The sequence below is a fragment of the Spea bombifrons genome, chromosome 3 (assembly GCF_027358695.1).
Source record: "Spea bombifrons isolate aSpeBom1 chromosome 3, aSpeBom1.2.pri, whole genome shotgun sequence".
NCBI classification, from domain to species: Eukaryota; Metazoa; Chordata; class Amphibia; order Anura; family Pelobatidae; genus Spea; species Spea bombifrons.
The window spans coordinates 46239052-46258086 of NC_071089.1; the positions used below are offsets into that span (position 1 = coordinate 46239052).

The 19035-nt window shown below is 36.9% G+C and overlaps 1 protein-coding gene across 2 annotated transcripts in view; it reads left to right on the forward strand.

Moving 5' to 3' along the window:
• Positions 1–1238: 1238 nt before the first annotated feature.
• AKAP7 (A-kinase anchoring protein 7) overlaps positions 1239–19035 on the forward strand; it is a 90505-nt gene continuing 72708 nt past the window's right edge. For both annotated transcript variants that reach the window (XM_053459252.1, XM_053459253.1), the window contains exons 1-7: positions 1239–1474; positions 4600–4710; positions 5590–5717; positions 6415–6551; positions 9192–9346; positions 10461–10573; positions 11467–11614. In XM_053459252.1, the coding sequence (XP_053315227.1) occupies positions 1243–1474; positions 4600–4710; positions 5590–5717; positions 6415–6551; positions 9192–9346; positions 10461–10573; positions 11467–11614 (1024 nt within the window). In that variant the 5' untranslated portion in view covers positions 1239–1242. The remainder of the gene's footprint in view (positions 1475–4599; positions 4711–5589; positions 5718–6414; positions 6552–9191; positions 9347–10460; positions 10574–11466; positions 11615–19035) is intronic.

The following is a 19035-nucleotide window of genomic DNA, read 5'->3' on the forward strand; positions in this document are numbered from 1 at the left end:
GGAATTAGATTTCTCCTTGACTTGATATGTACAATTTATTTATATGAATATTTTTATCCCATTTTTAAAATTTTAATAAGAATAATGTCTTACATATATGAATATGGCTTAAAAAATAGAAAGTCCTACTTTTATGGTCCTGTACTGTAAAATGGCACCGTAAGATCATGTGACGCCGTCTCCCGGCAGAAGTGCCGGCAGCAGTGGAGGATGTGTACGCGCATCGGACAGACCTCCACTGGCTGCCAGAGAGGAAGATCCAGGTTCCCTGCAGCGCTGCAGGGGATCTGGATCTTAGTCTTGTAGTCAGACCTCTATTTCAGCAACAACAAAATGCAAACAATAATTCAGAGCTTTGTTTTCATTTTTTCATTGGTGTCCCTTGTTTTCGGACATTTGTATGAATTGACAAATTGTTTAAATTAAAATTTCTACGAATCTGGATGCACAAGTCTATTATATAACTCTTTTGCTTTAAAAAACAAAAATGATTATTAAAATACTAAAATCACAAGGATCCTCTATTTCTCTGGGTGTTTTGCAGAGTGTATTTAATGTTAGGCCTTGAGGTCATGTTTAAAATATGATTCTGGTGAAAAATTTCAAGTGGTCTTATTTCCATAGCAACCAGTAGAGTGTAAGATGTGTGATCTGTGTGCCTGTGAGTGGTGTGTGGGTGGTGAAGTGTCATATGTGTATGTGTGAGGTTGCAGTGTGTGTGTGCGCTGTAGTGTGATCTGTGTTGAGTGCACTGTTTAGTTCAACATATTGTGTGTGTTTGGCTGAGAGTGCTGTGTGTGTCTGGGAGAGTCATCGTCATGTTTAAGAGGGGCCTATGTTGCAAATACGGTATAAGTCTGGATCAGTGTGGCTGAGAACAGTTTGGTTGATGGTGTGTCAGTGTCGCATATATTTTGTTGCAAAATACTAACCATTCTGAAAACGTTGGTAAATGCAACATTCTACCCAAAGAAAATAATGTCACAACACGAGTAAATCCATTTTCATTCCCTTCTGTTCATGGGACACTGGAGTACTCATAACATAGTATTCGTTTCGTATTGCTGGTCCTATACTCACTCTGTGATAAACCATTATTTATTAAGATAATAATAATAATTATAAACACGGCAACTCCGAAACTCTAATGTCTTCCGTACCACTAGCCGTCGCTGAGGCGACCATAAATTTGCAACGCCGTTGTTTGTCCTCCGCGAGTTTCCGTACCTCCCAGTGCACGGCATGGGGGGAACGAAACGCGGGCTGTTTACTTCCCTGTTAGGGGTTACTCTCCGCGCCGCCGTGAGCCGCTCTCATAGTGACGTCATCCGTGCCCCACCACCCCGTCATTGGTTCCTCAGTTGGGAATCTCCTTCTCCGGTTATGAAGAAAACACTAATCATGAAACCTCCACAAGCGGAGGCTATGGAAGCTGTAGAAGAACTGGTCTGCTCCGCCGCTCAGGATGAGACAGGTCTGAGAACAGACCCCTGTACCACTACGTTGTGCCGCTAGTAGCAAAGTGACAATATGTGTATATGAGTTATTTCAGGAAACATAGTTTCTATAGTAATTATACCTGAGCCCTCATTTATTCCAGAGCAAAGTACTTAATTGTAAAAGAACATTTAAGAGAATGGCATTCACTTCTGTCAGTTTATTCATGCCTGGTACTGTACAGTTTCTGTGAAAAAAGGAGCAGGGTTTTAAAGCTTCTTTTAATCATTCATGTATTTGGTGGGGATAGACTTTGCCTAAGAAGCTAATACTTTATTATCATGAATGACTTTCTTATTACCAATCAACATGACCATCGTCTAGTTAATTTCCTGGAGAATACCCAAAAGCTGGGTACAAGTGGCACAGCATGCAGCATAGTCATATTGATGCCTCAGATTGCATGAATTATCTTTGAAATCATGTAATAATAAAATAAAGTCTATTTGCCGCAATACTGCAGCTTCATGTACCACACAACAAACAGTTACCTACGACTAGTACGTCCCTTGAGTGTCTGAAGTCCACATAGGAAGGTTGGCACGCAAGACTAGAAATTGTGGGCAAAAAGGAACCAAGGTGAAGCTTTATGTAAGTTATTCTACTTCAAGTAACAAAAACCTACAAAACACACATTGCTAGGTACAACATTCGCAGGTACACACACAGAAAAAGGTAGGTGTTCCCCTTTAAATAATGTCTGACCTCCCAAATAATCCTAGTGATACAGTATGTTATAAAACCGCAACAAGAGGACACAACCATAAACTAGAGGGGCAAAGGTTTAATGGTAACATCAGAAAATATTACCGTACTTTACGGAAAGGGTAGTGGACGCATGGAATAGCCTCCCAGTGGAAGTGGTAGATGTTAATACAGTAAAGTCATTTAAGCAAGCATGGGATAGGCATAATGCCAAGCTAGATATAGGATAAGGGCAAGTACTAAAGGAGAGTACTCAGAGGTTGGGCAGACTGGATGGGCAGACTGGATGGGCCTTCTGGCTCTTATCTGCGGTCACTTTCTATGTTTCTATGTTTCTATTATCTATTGAACAGCAAGCTGCCTGGTGTTTTATGCAATAGTGTTATAGTGTCCTACCCAGCGACGTATTCTGGCCTTGGACAACTAGGTCAAGAGGGTGGTAGTCCGCTTTTTTTGGACGAAGTGTAGGTATGATGTCATATCTGATTCTCTGTAGCGAAGATGGTGGTCGCAGAGGGGTGCTGCTCTGGGTCAGGCATAAGGCAGAGCCAGAGGTAAATAGTCTCTGGTCCTAAGGTGTCCTATTAATGGTAAAGTGATGAAAGACTGTGTAGCGCTGTCCTATGATGATTGATGCCTAGGTCGGTTGCATGCATACTGTGCATTTTTCGGGGTGCCCTAATTGTGATGTTTTTGCAATTAGACACCAATTTCAGCTCCTGCTAGTGGTGCAAAAATATAAGCCTCACATTTTTGCTGTTCATAACACTGCAATTAAGACTCCAATTTCAGGCCCTGCTAGTGGGCCTTTTGGAAGACTTGCTGTTCATATAATTGATTTATTGCATATAATTGGAACTTTACCATATTTCCTGTAAATTCGATTATTTTAAACTTCAGGGCTGCAGTTTGTAACCTGTGATGGTCAGCAGTGAATCCAGGAGGCTAACTTTATAGAGGCAGGGAATTAATCAGCATAGAGCTCCAAAACTTGTTTTGTCCTTGACCTTACATAATTACATAGTACATAAGGTTGCAAAAAGACCTAAGTCCATCAAGTTCAACCCTTCTACCTAACCTTTCTACTCTTGATCCAAAAGAAGGCAAAAAAAAACCCTAATTAAGCTACTTCGAATTCTGCCATCAGGGGAAAAAATTCCCTCTGGACTCCAAAAGGACATCGGATTTCTCCTTGGATCAAGAAGCTCTAAAATATTAATTCTATTTATAGCCCTGGATGTCATGCCTTTCTAAGAAAATATTGAGACCCCTTTTGAAGGCATTTAATGTACTGGATAATACCACCTACCTATGCAGTGAATTACATACCTTTATTGTCCTTACTGTAAAGAATCCCTTCCTTTGTAGTCTATGAAATCTCAGCTCTTCCGGTCTCAGAGGGTGGCCTCTTGTTCTTTGTACATATTGGCCCCACATATTTTTATGTAATGTTATAATATCCCCTCTAAGATGACGTTTTTCCAATGTATATGATTTTAACTTTTTTAGTCTCTCTTCATAACTAGTATCTCCCAATCCGTTTATTAATTTTGTAGCCCTCCTTTGCACTTTTTCTAGTTCCATAAAGTCCTTTTTAAGGACTGATGCCCAGAATTGTACTGCATACTCAAGGTGAGGTCTTACCATTGACCTATAAAGAGGCAAGATGATATCTTTCTCCCGTGAATCAATACCTCTTTTTATGCATGCCAAAACCTTATTGGCCCTTGCGGCTGCTTGCTGGCATTGCGCACTGTTGTCAAGTCTATTGTCTACCATTATTCCTAAATCCTTCTCATTGGTAGTTTTCCCCAAGGATATTCCATTTATAGTATAGTTTGCATTTTTATTATTTTTACCATAATGCATAACTTTGCATTTATCTATGTTGACCCTCATCTGCCACTTGTACGCCCAGTCCCAAACCTTGGTTTGTTGTGGAAATTAATCTTACAAATTTGTTTACACTTGTCCTGAAAAAACAATATATACTTTGTGTGGGTACAGTAAATGAGAAATAAGAAAATTACACCAAAACACAAACACTACAGAAATGTTAAAACAGCCATTGTCAAGAAGGGTACAAAAAAAAATAACAACCTTAATCTTAAGGGGTTAACAAAACTAGCATATTGCTTTTGTTTAGATAATTACTTATTTTTCTCTGCATACAACTAGTAATATTTGGCAGTGATACTACATGTTAGTTAATGGTATTCTGTGAATTTCATGTTCAATTCTGCTTCCTGTTTTTATGTTTTGCTGGACATGGACCCTCTCACTGGCTGTGAGGTGACATTGACATGTTTAGCTATGTGAGATGGCTTTGTAGGTAGCAGAAGCTAAAATAAAATAATAAAATACCTTAAAAAACATTTCCTTTTCTTTGGTTATCAGAGGAAGTAGAAAGCACTAAAGAAGAGGATACTCAGAAGAACAAAAGAAGGATGAGAAAAAAGAAAATGAAACTACAGTGCCAGGTGCCAAGACCCACAGATAAATTATTAAGTGAGTTACCATTTTCAAATGCAGAAATTGCTGCTTTGTTTGATACTAAGTTTTCTAAAGTTACATGTTTTGCAAAAAATATATACACTATACATTTTGTTTGTAGAGTAGAAATTCAGAACAGTACATTCCAATTCTTAGCAGCTATGCTTTTTTTGCATTTTTTTTTTTATGATGGAGAATTTTACATGTATTTTACCAATTGGTTATACGTAATAAGATGATTCAAATGTGTATGTTAAACTTTTGAAATTTCCCTGAAATTGACTTTTTTTTTTGTTTTTAAAGAAAGTAGATTTTAAGATTCCAAAACATGGAAAACCATGAGATGTATTTGCTAAAGGGAGAGTTCACATGAAATTTATTTATCATTAAGGACCGGCACTAGCAAGTTTTGCTAGCAAGAAGGGCTGAGTTGCCCTGTGTAATGCAAAATCTAATGTCAATGCTCAGTATGCAATGTCATCAAAGCTCTTTCTGAAACAACTTGGATTGGCTCTTCAGAATGTATAGTGAGGTCAAGAAGCCAAAGCAAAACTTTCATGTAAACTCTGCTTTAAATATATTACCTTTAAGGTATAAACCTCAACGACATGAATACTAAACTTACTAGCAGGATAAGTACTAGTTGACTAGCAGGATAAGCGGTTTTGCCCAGCTCCTCAATTCTATACCTAAGGCCCATAACTTATTCATACATTGTCACCTGTTATTTAAGCTTGTATGAGACAATGGTTGTGTTGCCATCTATTAGGAATATGATTTCCTTTTGCAGGATGCTTTGGGCTGTAATAAACAAAACCAGTTTGTAATCAAATTATACACAGTTTACAGCTTTTTTTTATGCTGCACTTAATGTACTAATGTGATTTATTTTAGCCCCAAAAACTCTTGACAAAAAAGAGAAAAAGAAAAGAAAACATCTCACAGAAAATGAAGATGATGACAGAAGTAAAAAACAAAAGAGGCCTAATTATTTTTTATCACTTCCTATTACAAACCCTAAGGTAAATATAGACTGACTGACTAGGCATTGTGCCTATGCAGTAAAATGCAGTTGAAATGTAGCTAATATAAGTTTAGTTATTGTAGTGGAATACCTGCTTGCCTTTTATATTGCAGTCTAGAATAGTTGCTGTGCTTCAGAGCCATTTTCAGGATAACACATAAACATTATATTTGCTGTATTAGATTTTTGTATTGTATTAGTATTGTATTAGTAATTTTCTTCATGCAAAATAAAAACAATATATTTCTACATACCTGATTTGTAGCATTCTGTTCCATTTTGCACCCTCTCTATCCTAGAACACTTGCTAGCACCTATCTGGCCTCCTTTGGCTTATTGTGTTGTCATTTTGTGAAAAAACTTAAGTCTATCAAACTTGTTTTAGTATGGAGCCTAAGAAAAAAAATTGGAAGAGTAAAGGGGGTTTATAGCATAGGTACCGGGTTCATTATGGTACTTAAATTCAAACAAATTAACCTGGTGTTCTGTGACTGGAAATGTCTATTGTTAAATTTGAGTAAAGGACCCAGAAAGTGAATTGAACCATGGTTTGCCCCTGACTACTCTTCACATTGCATCATGTTGTATTTAATTTATAATTTACTTTTTATTAAGACTCAATAAAATAAAGACTATCAATGTGTTAGGTGCTTTGTTTGCATGTGCTATTGGTTAAACAGTACTTTTATACACAGGTTCTTGGCAGTATTCAGTCTTTCCAGGAAGCGGTGTTGGTGAAGGATGAAAGACTCTCTAAGGCAATGATTCCAAAAGGCTCATTCCATCTCACTTTGTTCGTAATGCAGTTAGCAAATGAAGATGAAGTTAATTTGTAAGTACCACTCCTACTTGTTACATAAACCATTTTATGTGCTGCTACTTCTTGGATCAGGAATAGTGGACGCCTTTTGGTAGATCTTGTTCCACATCTTACCTCTGACAGAGAATATAGCTAAACCATGCAGTTTTACACATGGTCGCGGTCACCAATGCTGTTTGAGGCAAAGATTACCTATTTAAACACCCAGTGTGTGTCTTCCACTTGGCGCTGCACTGCACATAGGATGTCATACCCGGCGCAGTGCTGACTGTCAGATGTGCAGAGCAATGTCGCACTGCAGACTGTCAGAGGCTGAGGAGATGAGGGGAGAAATATTTTTGTCTGAATATGAGGTAAGGGAATTAACCCCTTAATGACAAAGCCCGTACATGTACGGGCTCAAAATGCATTGTTTTCGATGGGTTTTGGGACTGCCCATTGTCCTTAAGGGGTTAAGATGATGAGAAAATAATGCAGGGTGGGTATAGAGATGATGATAAGTCATGTTAGGGGGAATGAAAGTGGTGGGAGGTGGGAACTAATTAGGATGATTGTCAGGGGCAGTTCTACACCTACACATACATTACCGCTTTGAGTCACACATAAATTTCCCTTGGTTTTAAAAGAAAAGCTATTTTGTCCATTAACTCCTTAAGGAGTTATTTTTCTACCCTTCGTGATGAAGGCTCTTTTAACACATGTGGTGTTTAGCTGTAATTTTCTTCTCTTTCATTTAGTGTATATATTCAGATATCATCTTGATCATATCATCTAATTTCCTATAAAAAAAATAAAATAATAAATTAAGCTGAAAAATTAATAAGCACTTTTCTCACATTTACTCATTTACAAAAGCTAATAAAAAAACCTGCTAACTAGATTCTACTGTTTGTCCTGAGTTTAGAAATACCCAATGTTTTAATGTATTTTTGCAAGTTATACGGCAATAAGTACAAGTAGAATTTTGCTATTTCAAAACTATCTGCTCATGTTGCCCTCGTGTGCTATTTGGGAGATCTTTCAAGCCGGCCAATGCAATTTACCCCATCAAATCATATATTTTTGAAAACTAGACACCCCAGGGTATTTCGAATGCTGGTATTTTAACACTTTCCATGCACACATTTTACTGCCAGCCGTGTCAAAGTTTGCAAAGTTTATTTTTTTCTATGGTCCACACACACTCTACTTTGATCGCCTCTTTTAAGTCGGGCGTCCGCATCCATACAGTGTATGGCAGATGTTGACGCCACTGGGAGCAGACGTTGACTGCTGGTCTTTGTGTTGCTGAATGCCTTAAGCGAAGAAATCGATCGTAGATTGCTTTCCAAGGTTATTTAATTCCATGATGTGCCAGGGACATCATTAAGTGTAGAAGTTGCTAATTTTATAAATGACTATTGTAGCTGGAAACGGTTTATTTTTACACCATGCACACACAGCCACTCCAACACTATACGCTTACACATACTGTATATACACACGTTTACTCTCTCTGATAATCCATGCAGTTCACACATTAATAGGGGCCATAAGCCTCCCTATTTAATTTTTAGCTCTTAAAAAAATTAAATCAGTTAATTTCATAATTAATTGTTTTACTTATTATTTTAACTATACCGGTGTTCTCTCAGTGGGTCCCAAGATATTGGGTCTAGAACGTTCCATGTGCAGTATACCCACAAATGGCACTATGAAATATGGGGCTGGTATTTAATTATTTTCAGGGTTAGTTTTCATTCCCAGTCATGCCCTGATAGCAACAGTGGGGAAAGAAGCACATTTATTAACAGTAAGAAGAAGAAAACATGACTTCCTGATTAATTTTGCTTTAGTCACAAGCTGCCTGTTGGGGCCTATTGTGCAAATGCATAGTGTGTTTGTACCAGATAGTATAAAAAATAATGTGAACAAATTAAAATTCACCCTTCCCAGTTGTAATGCAGCCTCCATTCTATACTCCCCTGGGTATGCCATACTCTGAAACACAAAGCATTAAAGGTGAAGAGCCCTAGAAGAAAATCGTATAGTGTAATATTTTCAATTCAAAATACTCACTTTCAATTCAAAGTAAATTCAAAGTACTCACAACTCAAAAACCTAGAAAACTAGTGCCTGTAGAGTTATTTATTGTGTCTGCTGTGATCTGATTCAGATTCCTAGATTGCAGCAAACATTCAAAAAGAGGACAGACACGAAACTCCATAGTGTAAAACTACACAAACTGTAAATTGGAAATGGTATTTCACTTTACATAAAAAAGAATAAATAAAGAATGTAACTAGATGAGATAATGTTGTCCACTGGGGATCCAATGGGGATCCGGCTTATAGTAGTGTGACATCGCTTAGAGCTTCCTGGGCAAAAGTTATTGAAGTCTCAGAAGTGACATTATTTTGTTGGTGGATGAAGTGTTATCAAAACTCCGAAAGTGATGTCACGCTTCTATAAACTTGATCCTGTAAAAACAGGTAAACAGCAACTCCAGTTGCTCTGTGTGATGGTAACATAGTTCTGACCAGGTCTGTCTTACATTTTTATATGTGTATAAAACCAACGTATTCCTCTGATGAATTATGTGTAAAATAATAATGTTATTATTCAATTGGTTATTATTTTACATTAACCGCACCTATACCATTTTCACTACAGGGCCATAAATGCACTTTTGGAGAGCAAACAACCAGTTGAAGAAATCTTAAAGAGGAAAGCTTCAGTTTGCTCAATTCGAGGAGTGGGCGAATTTAAACATGAAATTGTGTATGGTAAAGTGATTGAAGGAGATTCACTTCTTAAAGAAATTGCTGGTGAGAATGACTTTTCTAGAAATAGCTTTCATTTGTCAGCATTAAAATGAACTTCATTTTGCTCAGGCTAAATTGCCAGGAAAAACAGTTACCCCACAAGTCCGATTTAAAATGTGTGTCTGTGATTTTGGCTGGCACCCACATCACCTGTGCTCACATAGTTTCATGGATAAATACATCTTATATTTATATATCTTTCCTGCCTCTCTCAACTATTGCCACCTTCTCTGGCCAGACCCTGCACAACTCTCTGCATGTGGAGCCCCTTCCTACCCCTGGAGCTTTTTTGTTCCTTTTTTTTTTTTTGCTTAAAGTAGATGAAAGGATGAAGGCTACAGGACATAGGACTTGCTATCCCAGGTGATAATTCTATATCATGTGCCTTCTTTAGCAGGTTCTCTGAACAATAGATTACAAGTACTGTGTATAAAAATGTACACTAATAAACTAGCGGACCCCCACCAACAGGAAGACCTCATAACTGTAAGCCAGTCAGAGATAAGTTGAAGTATGTGAATTTGGGAAATTCCAAGATTGCAGAACTGAGCACCTAAATTCTATGGCAAAGAATAACCTGCCAGTAATAAATGCCAGTGAGTTCCCTGGAACCTTTTTACCCAAGTTATACTTACTTAGAACACATGGCCCACAGATCAATGTACATAGTATGTGTATAGTAAAATGTAAAAACAGTTAGCAGAGCTTTAAATTGTCTCTAATAAGAGTAGTTTCCTGACCAATTTATGCCATAATACCTCATATGTATTAGGTTGTAAAACCTTACTCCCACCAAATATACTGGTGTATTTTAATTAATTTTAAGTCTTGCTGTTGAAATAGCATGTGCTGTGCTATGTAATAATCCATGGAGTAAATAGGATGTCAAAAATGTTACCTAGTTGTGCCTGACATACACTGTATAATGTATTATGTACTTTTCTACTCACTGACTGCAGAGCATTACGTTTTGTTACTTCACCAATAATATTTTTATTTGCAAGACTACAAGAAACAGACATCAGTTTCCTAGTTGACTGAATTACAGAGGACAACAGTGTCCTTGAAAACATCTGGTGTTTGGTTTCTTACCATCAATGGATTTCTTTTTCCCCAGAGATCACAGAGAAGATATTTAAAGAAAAGGGGATTGTCCTAGTAGGATGCAAAGGCTTTGTACCACACTTGACCTTCATGAAGCTGTCAAGAGCACCCAAGTTACGTAAGCAGGTGAGCTCTTATTTAACGCGGAACTGGCTCATGCTGTGTAGGCAGATTTATATATTTAAACCATTTCTGGGAAGATACTGACCTCAGATGTGCTTATTTTAATCTGAGAGGAGGAAAACATTATATAGTAAGTGGTTTACCTACCATGTTATCAGTGGGGGATTGATGTTTGAAGGTGTCAGTTGACCTGTAAGTGATAGCATTTCAGTTATTAATGCTAGGTTTTTTATTTAGAACATATTTATCTGATCTGCAAAATGTGCCCAGAATGCAATGTATATTAATGCTCATTTTGGTTTATTAATAGATTAGATTGTGGAGACATTTTAACACACCATGCAGAGTGATTCTTATGTTCTATTGACATGTATTTTGTGTGTTTACACCATAGTTCTGCACCACATGGCATGTTATCTAATGCCCTTGTCAATAGATTTTGTAGCCAGATAATTAGGTGTATGATTAAACTATTATACCAAACAGGTGCTAATGATCATCAATTTAATATGTAGGTTGAAACATAATCATAAACAAAAACATCTGTGTAGGAGGAATAAGACCTGTGTGAGGATGAGATAAACTCACTAGCAATGTGAGTTTGCTGAAGACAGGTTAATGTCAAAAGTCACTCATCATGGTAAGCCTGAGCACAGGCAGAAATGTCAAGGCAGACAAGGGTTTTCAGATGTTCTGTCCTATCTCTTTTGAAGAAGCACAAAGAAACGTGCAAGGTTGGGGCTGTAGACGCATCATTTCCCCCTAACCGGCCGTAATACTGCAGACCTCCAGAGCCCGGTTTAAACCAACTAAATGATTAGTAGATTTCAGACAATTTGGGTTTCTAAAATGTCCAATATTTTTGTCCAACTGACTTTATATTTTTCCCAATTTAGGGAGTGAAAAAAATTGATCCCAATCTGTACAAGGATTTCCAAGATCATTACTTTGGGGATGAAATATTGTACCGACTTGACCTCTGTTCAATGCTAAAGAAAAGGAAACCAAGTGGGTATTACCACACTGAGGCCTCTATATATTTAGGTGAGTTGAAACATATTGAGGCTTATTTTATAAACCTAGGTTTAATATCAATATTCTGCACAGTGGATCAACCCATAATTTTCACATACTAGTGTTTGCAACATATGGTGCCTATGAACAAATATTTAACAACTATACTAGGGATAGCCTTTTTTGCCAAACTTCCCTACACCTTGGATTTTTGCATTAGTACCTTATAACAGCAAGTGCCCACTGCTGTTGTAGGACCACAACCCCCATGATTAGTAGCCAGCACATCTGAAACTCTATAAGTTTAACTGACCTTGAGACCTGGGACATTTTAAATACTAACACATTAATAGCCCCTACAGATATTCTGTTGGGGTGACTTATAAATGATGCCAACCAAATTGGTGTAATAAATCCTCACCAAAACCATTACTTGTGAAGAGACAAAAATATTTTGAATAGGTCACCTATATTCAAGCAGGAAATCCAAGTTTGACAGACTGTTGAAAAAAGCACAATTTGGCATGCCCAGATATCATCACATAAGAGTAGAATGTGAGGTTGTGTACTCCAGACTGTGTGACATTGAGAATTAACCCAATCACTCTGAGAGACCATGAGAATGGAGTAAAAATTCAATGTGAAATCATAGGTGTTCCCAGCTATCTTGGTCTTAAAATACTAGCTTTTGAATAGCGGTCTACTGTCTACTTCTATGTTGATCTACTAAAATCCTGCAAATGCAGATTTTTTGAATGTCTTAACACTTTTGTCCTTCATTTATTAATCTCAACAGCTCTGTGACAAGATATTGTTTGCTTTTTTTTTTATGCAAAATCCGAAAGCTTGCATGTTTAAAGTGAATATATTCACATGTATTAAGTGAATATAAGTGAATATATGAAAATATTTGTTAAATATTGGGGGGGGGGGTGCGCGCTTCGAGAATCTTAAACATATAGAAATGTTTATCTCAAGATATCTAGCAATGCACAAGTAGTTTCTGGGTCTTTTTGGTGGTCAGTGTGATAAAGTAAACAATGGACCGGTCAACATGATTAGTTGCTATGGTTACTGGACCACTTGTCTAACAAGTCTTTATTCTGCTTCATGGAGTCCACTCCATTGCCATGTTTACCATACAGCCAAGAACTAGTATAGGGAAAAGGTAAATAAATAAAGACAAATATGGCCATATATTTTCAAAAAAGCACAAGTCAACTATTATTCATTTGTATTTATTTTACTAAAAAATATATTTTATACTGTTTTATAAGTTAGTTGAAAATGTAATTCCTAGTGTACTTACATGCATGAGAGCAGCCAGCATCCACTATTTAGGGAGTGAAAAACATGATCCCGATCTGTACAAGGATTTCCAGAGGGTGGTGCTAGAGCCTTAGTTATGTTGTAGAATAACTAACTGTCTCCGATCTTGTTATAATTTGATATATTTCATGGTAGTACAAATAGCCTTTGAGGTATCAATTATTTTTTTGGTGGCTAAGTATAATTATTTACTGCAATTGGATTAGAAAGGAAAAAATATATACAGCTGAAGAAGAATTGTCTACAGCATTTTTTAGTCCTTTAATCTGGTTCAGAGGAGTGGCGCGTGCTTTGTCCAAATTATCTTTCAGATTTTTCTATGTAATCATAGATTTATACCACACCTTATTAGTGTAGCTCCTCACACCTTCAGAAAAGAACAGCAAAAGTGAAATAAATTAACTGTATTTTATGTCCGAGCTGTCCTCAGGAGAACCCTGCATAAAATGTTCCTGGTAAAAATCTCAAATGTGTTAATTCAGTAGGTGAATTGTGGGAAAATGGGAGATATTTATTTTTAAATAACGTGAGTAAATGCATTCTGGAAATAATTCAATCATGCATGTCAAACACACAATTCTGTATTGTAATGTTACTAATACTATGTTACTAATTTATAAAAAAAAGTTGGTTGAAAAGGTGGATATAACCAGACATAATTCTTTTAACATAAATGATATGATGCAGTCTGTGAGTAATCATGGCTACTATACAATAATAGATTGTAAAATCACTACAGCAGTGCCCTCTTCTTCTTTCTAACCATTGTGTTTTTGGTTTTCAAGGATAGTTAGATTTACATAGTAGCAGATGAACTTATGACATATTGATAGTGTGTAACATTGTACTTGACAAATTCTACTATTAATAGCTTCTGAAGGGTAGGGAGGTTCAAGGTGGTGGTGGGGAAAGAGAGAGTAGATGCGGTGTGTGGCACGAGAGGAGTGCATGTATAGGGGATTGTTATGGGGCTGTCAAGTGGGTGAAGGTGTTGTGGGAGGTTGTCCCAGGTGGTTAGTTTGGGCAGACAGAAGAGACTCTATGGAGGGATGTGTGATTGAGCCCATATCATATATTATTCCTGTTTTCCATAAACGGGTGGTGTAAGTCCTAAAATGTTGATACTCTCCACTTTGCTTTTACACTCTGAGAGGGTTGGGGTCTTGGTAGTCTTCCAGTGTAGCGGGATCAGGAGTTTTGCTGCATTGATGAGGTATTTAATTATTATCTTGTATCTGGAGAAAGGTAGGGTAGTTTGGTGTAGCAGGTAGTTTACTGGTGAGAAGTGGTAGAGGATTGTCAGAGAGCGTCTCTATAACATCCCTAACCTTGCTTCAATAAGGTCGCAACTCAACCATAGGTGTACGATGGAGCCTGCCCCACTCTCTTAGCACCAGCATTTGTTTGAGATAGTGGGGTTGATTTTATGGAGTACTTGTGGGGGATTCAGCCTGTCCACTTCAAGTAACTCATAGATCCATCCAGGGCGTGTTATGTGAAGGGTTTCCATCTCTCCCTGGTGGGAATACAGGGTTGTGTAGGATGGGCGCTTGCAGTTCTTTATCAGCTAGTTCTAGGATTTCCAACTTCTGCAGGTTGCCCATGGGGTGTCTACTTTTAACAAAAAAAAATTTTGATGGGGTAATTTGAATTAACACAGGGGGAAGGATGACCACATGTCAAATTTTCCAATCTAAAAAATACACACGTCCCAAATGTGGCCTTTTAGCTCCCAAGCAACCCGACAAATCCATGCATGGGGGGTATCACTGTACTAGGGAGATAAAATAAATACTACTGCAAACTTTAAAAAAGGCTGGTGGTAGAATTATTGCATGGAAAGAGTTAGAATACCAGCATTTGAAATACCCTGGGTGTCTAGTTTTCAAACATATATGGTTTTATTGGGCAAACTTAATTGGCCCGGCTCAAAGATGTACTAAATAGGGCATTGGCAGTGGATCACCAAATGTCAAAGTTCAAAATTTAAAAATGTGCATGCCCAAAATGTGGCTCTTTTGCCCCCCAAAAACCCAGGAAAACCCATGCATGGGTGGTATCACTGTACTCAGGAGATGTTACTAATCACAAATTGGGATGTTGTGTGAAAGTGACATGTACCAGGACCTGTTAATTCATACCTAGATAAAATGTGTGTGGGGAAAAAAAGTGTGTGTGGGACTACCACAAACTTTGACAAAGACTGGTGGTAGAATTAGTGCATGGAAATAGTAAAAATATGAAATACCCTTGGGTGTCTAGTCTTCAAAGATACCCGAAATGGCACATAGGGGAAGAATTACCAGATTTGGGGAAAAATGGTTTTAAAATAGAAAAACGCTACCTGTACTTATTGCCCCATAATGTGCAGAAAAAGCAAAAAAAAAAAACCCCAAAAACAAACACATTGGGTATTTCTAAACTCAGGACAAATAGTAGAATCTATTTTTTTCAAGTAAAAATCAGAAAACTGAGCCTCACAAGAGTATTAAAAAAAAGGGTGCCAACTTTAGTTAGATCAGCTGGCTGGCACACTGAATAAACTGTCTAATCCCTGCTGTCATGCATGGGATCAGGCGTTAAATAACATCAATAAAATACATCACAAATAACAACACAAATACTAAAAATATGAAAAGTAGCCAACACTCAAATTTTTTAAATGGGCTGATGGGTCTATGTGCATTACAACTCCCATCACAATCAGCCAAGTTGATAAGGGTTTTGTGTGTACACGAGAAAAGCACAAGACTATCATACTTGTGAAAATTTGTGTAATTTAACACTTTATTTGTGGGCCTACCTTGACCACTTCTGTGTCCTGTTGAGCAGTGAAATTAGTGTGATGTAGTGTGCCCTGTAGGTTTCAAAAAGTATACAAAAATGTATGCATGTGGGGTATTTCAGTAACCTAAAGGATTACTAACTAATTTCACAATACAAACACTAGTAGCCTCTAATGAGTAGTAAATAATGTTGTTACACAGGACAGGACTATATATTAATCAGAAATATATGTGTATATATATATATATATATATATATATATATATATATATATATATATATATATATATATATATATATATATATGTGTGTAACACATTGGCTAGGAAAAGCTGTGTTATCCAAGTGCTGTGACACTGAGCAAATGCAAATTCAGTTGTTGTAAAAGGTCTCCTATGTTGGGATGATTTTCTTGATGCGATGATGGAATGATGTTTACTCCCCCCCCCTGTATTTTTTTAGATAAGTTAAGGTTGCATTTGTGATGGATGAAATATATATTATTATACATTGTGCCATATTGATTTTGCTGTTACTATTGTGTTAAGAAGCAACAACATTTATTTTATTTGTTTAGTTTTTTGTATGTTTTTTGCCTCTACTTTGTAATACTTTAAACTTTTGTAGGTAACAGCCAGGTGCCTACTAGACCTTACTTAGCCTTAATGATAAATAAGTTGTATATAGCCTTACAAATTGTAAGCTACAAAGGACTTGTATCCAGAATCAAGAGGTTCCTTTCTGCTAACCACAATTTTACCCATAAGGTGGTATCTTTCATGCAGTCTACTACACTGTTTGACTGTACTTAAATGGAATAGACGCTAGTAATTTTTTTTTATATAATATTGGGAAAAATGTTCCTTTTCTACTTTTACATCATTCACAGTTTTCACATTGGATTTCAAAAACATGGCTAAGCCATCTTCACAATTTCCTTTTTACATTATTTTCTGCTACAGTCTTTTCTTTTTTATTTCCCCCTTATCTTATAAAATGCTAGTTTTGTCTTGGCCCCTGTGGAGCTCATTATCCATGCATAATTCAGTCAAAAAGGTTGTAACAGTGAATCCCTGAGTCCCCATAACCAGGTTTTAAAAACTTATTTTATTTAATTTTTTTTACTTGTCCCAAAGAAAAATATAACATTTTTCTGTGAGTATGCTAAATGAGAAAGGACGTTTAATCTCTTTAATAAGAGGCTCATAATTTCTCATGACAATCCCATATTTCTTTCACTGTCTGCACATCTTGCTTTTGCAACCAAACTAGGTTGGCAATTGGGTTTCCTTGACTCCGAGAGCTGGACTGCTGAGTATTCTCTTGGTAGTCTCTCCTAAGGTGATGTAATAATCGTTGTCAGAATTCTCCCATACTAGAAGTTGGCTTGTCAGGTCTGTTCTTCCTCTAAAATGTAAGCTTATTTTAGATATTTCATTTGCTAACTCTACATTGTCAAAATTTGGATATGTGGATACATATGCAGACCCACATGGTGACACATCATTTGACTAATTATGTTCTGCGAAGGTAAATGTACTATCTTCCCTTGTTCTTTGTATAGAGTAGAAGTTTTTTACCGTTACTAAAAATGATCAAGCCTACAGTGTCTTCAGAGCAAGTCTTAGAGCCTGCGGGAGGGTTCTAGTATTCTTAGTAACTAAAAACTGACCTGCCTGCTTTTGGAAGCATCCCCAAGACTGGTCCACAAACTGGGAGTTCACCGACATCTGGCCTCAATTCAGGATCGTGATTATTTAGAGTCTAAAGAATGAGAAACCACTCATATTGGATCATATGTAATACTACAATATATTCTGCATGGTGCGTTGTATTGGAAGTTGCAGTTAGTTTGCTTGTTGAAAAATACACCAATGATTGAGTTTTATTATTCAGTAAAATTGAGATCATATTAAACATAGCTTATATTTTTGTGTTCAAAATTAAACACATAGTGGTTATTTACTCACACAAATTGCCTGAGTCAGTCTATGTGGTAATTAATGTACTCTAAGAAAAAAAACACTGCTGACAATGTTCCCACGTTCCAACCTCTTCATTGATTTAGACCATTCAAAAATTACACGGAAACAGGGGTGTATGGCTGGATGAAAAAAGAAAACAAACGTGAAAAGTTTAACCCCTTCAGGACCAGGATTTTGATACTAAAGTGTCGCTAAAGGACCAGAGCCGTTTTTGTGTTTTTGCCATGTCTTTCTTCAGCTGTAATTTCTCTCTTATCAATTAGTGCACTCACACAAATCATATATTATTTTTTTCAGCACAAGTAGGGCTTTCATTTGATAAACTACCCAGCTTTCATATTAAGCTGGGTAGTACATTGTTTTGTTTGAAATAAACTGGAAAAAGTGGGGGGAAAATGAAAAAAACGCATTCTTTTACAGTTTTGTATACATACAAATTGTACACACATTGAACCAATGGGACAAAATTATCCAAAATATATTCATTAACTTGTCCTGATTTGGAAACCACCCAACATGGCCAGGATTTTCATCTATTTTGACCAGTATAGGGCAAATATTGCAAGGCATGCATCACATTTTTGAAATGTAATTTTTTTCAAATTTGGCATGGTAGTCTAATAACTGCAATAGTTGTCACAGATACTGATTGTCCCCCCAAAATGATATCTTTATGAATAGTAGATAAGTCAAGGTGTAGAACTAGGGTCATTTTGACACTTTTCAAACCGTTTTTCTTTGCATATGTTGCAATGTTGCTTTAGATTTCATATTATATTTTGTATAGAATAGGTGCAACTGCAGAACAAAAACACCAAATTGTGTTCACCAACATCCCCCGGTTCCAACAAGGCCTCACATGCATGGTTCATGCATATTTTGAGGACGCTATGAGGGCAAAACGGGACCATGCGCATTTTAGTTTTCAAATATGGAATTTTCAGAAATTGGTTTACTGGGCCCATATCCCATTTGGGAGATTTGGGAGATTTTGGAAGCCCCCCCACTGTAAATTACCCCATAAAAGTATATTTATGAACAGCAGACAAGTCAAGGTGTTCAACTAGGGTAGTTTTGACAGTTTTCAGCCAGCCATTTCGTCACTGATGTCTGCCAAAGTTCACAGGGAAATTATTTTATTGCATTTTTAACGCATACATTTCAATGTTGCATTGAATTTCTTGCACGCTGTAAGTGCAACAGTGGAAGAAAACACCACATTTTATTCACCAACATCCCATGATTCCAACAAGGCCTCACATGCATGGTTCATGCATTTTTATGAGGAACTATTTTTGAGGGCAAAACTGGAACACGCGTATTTCAATTTTTAAACTTTTTTTGAAGGGG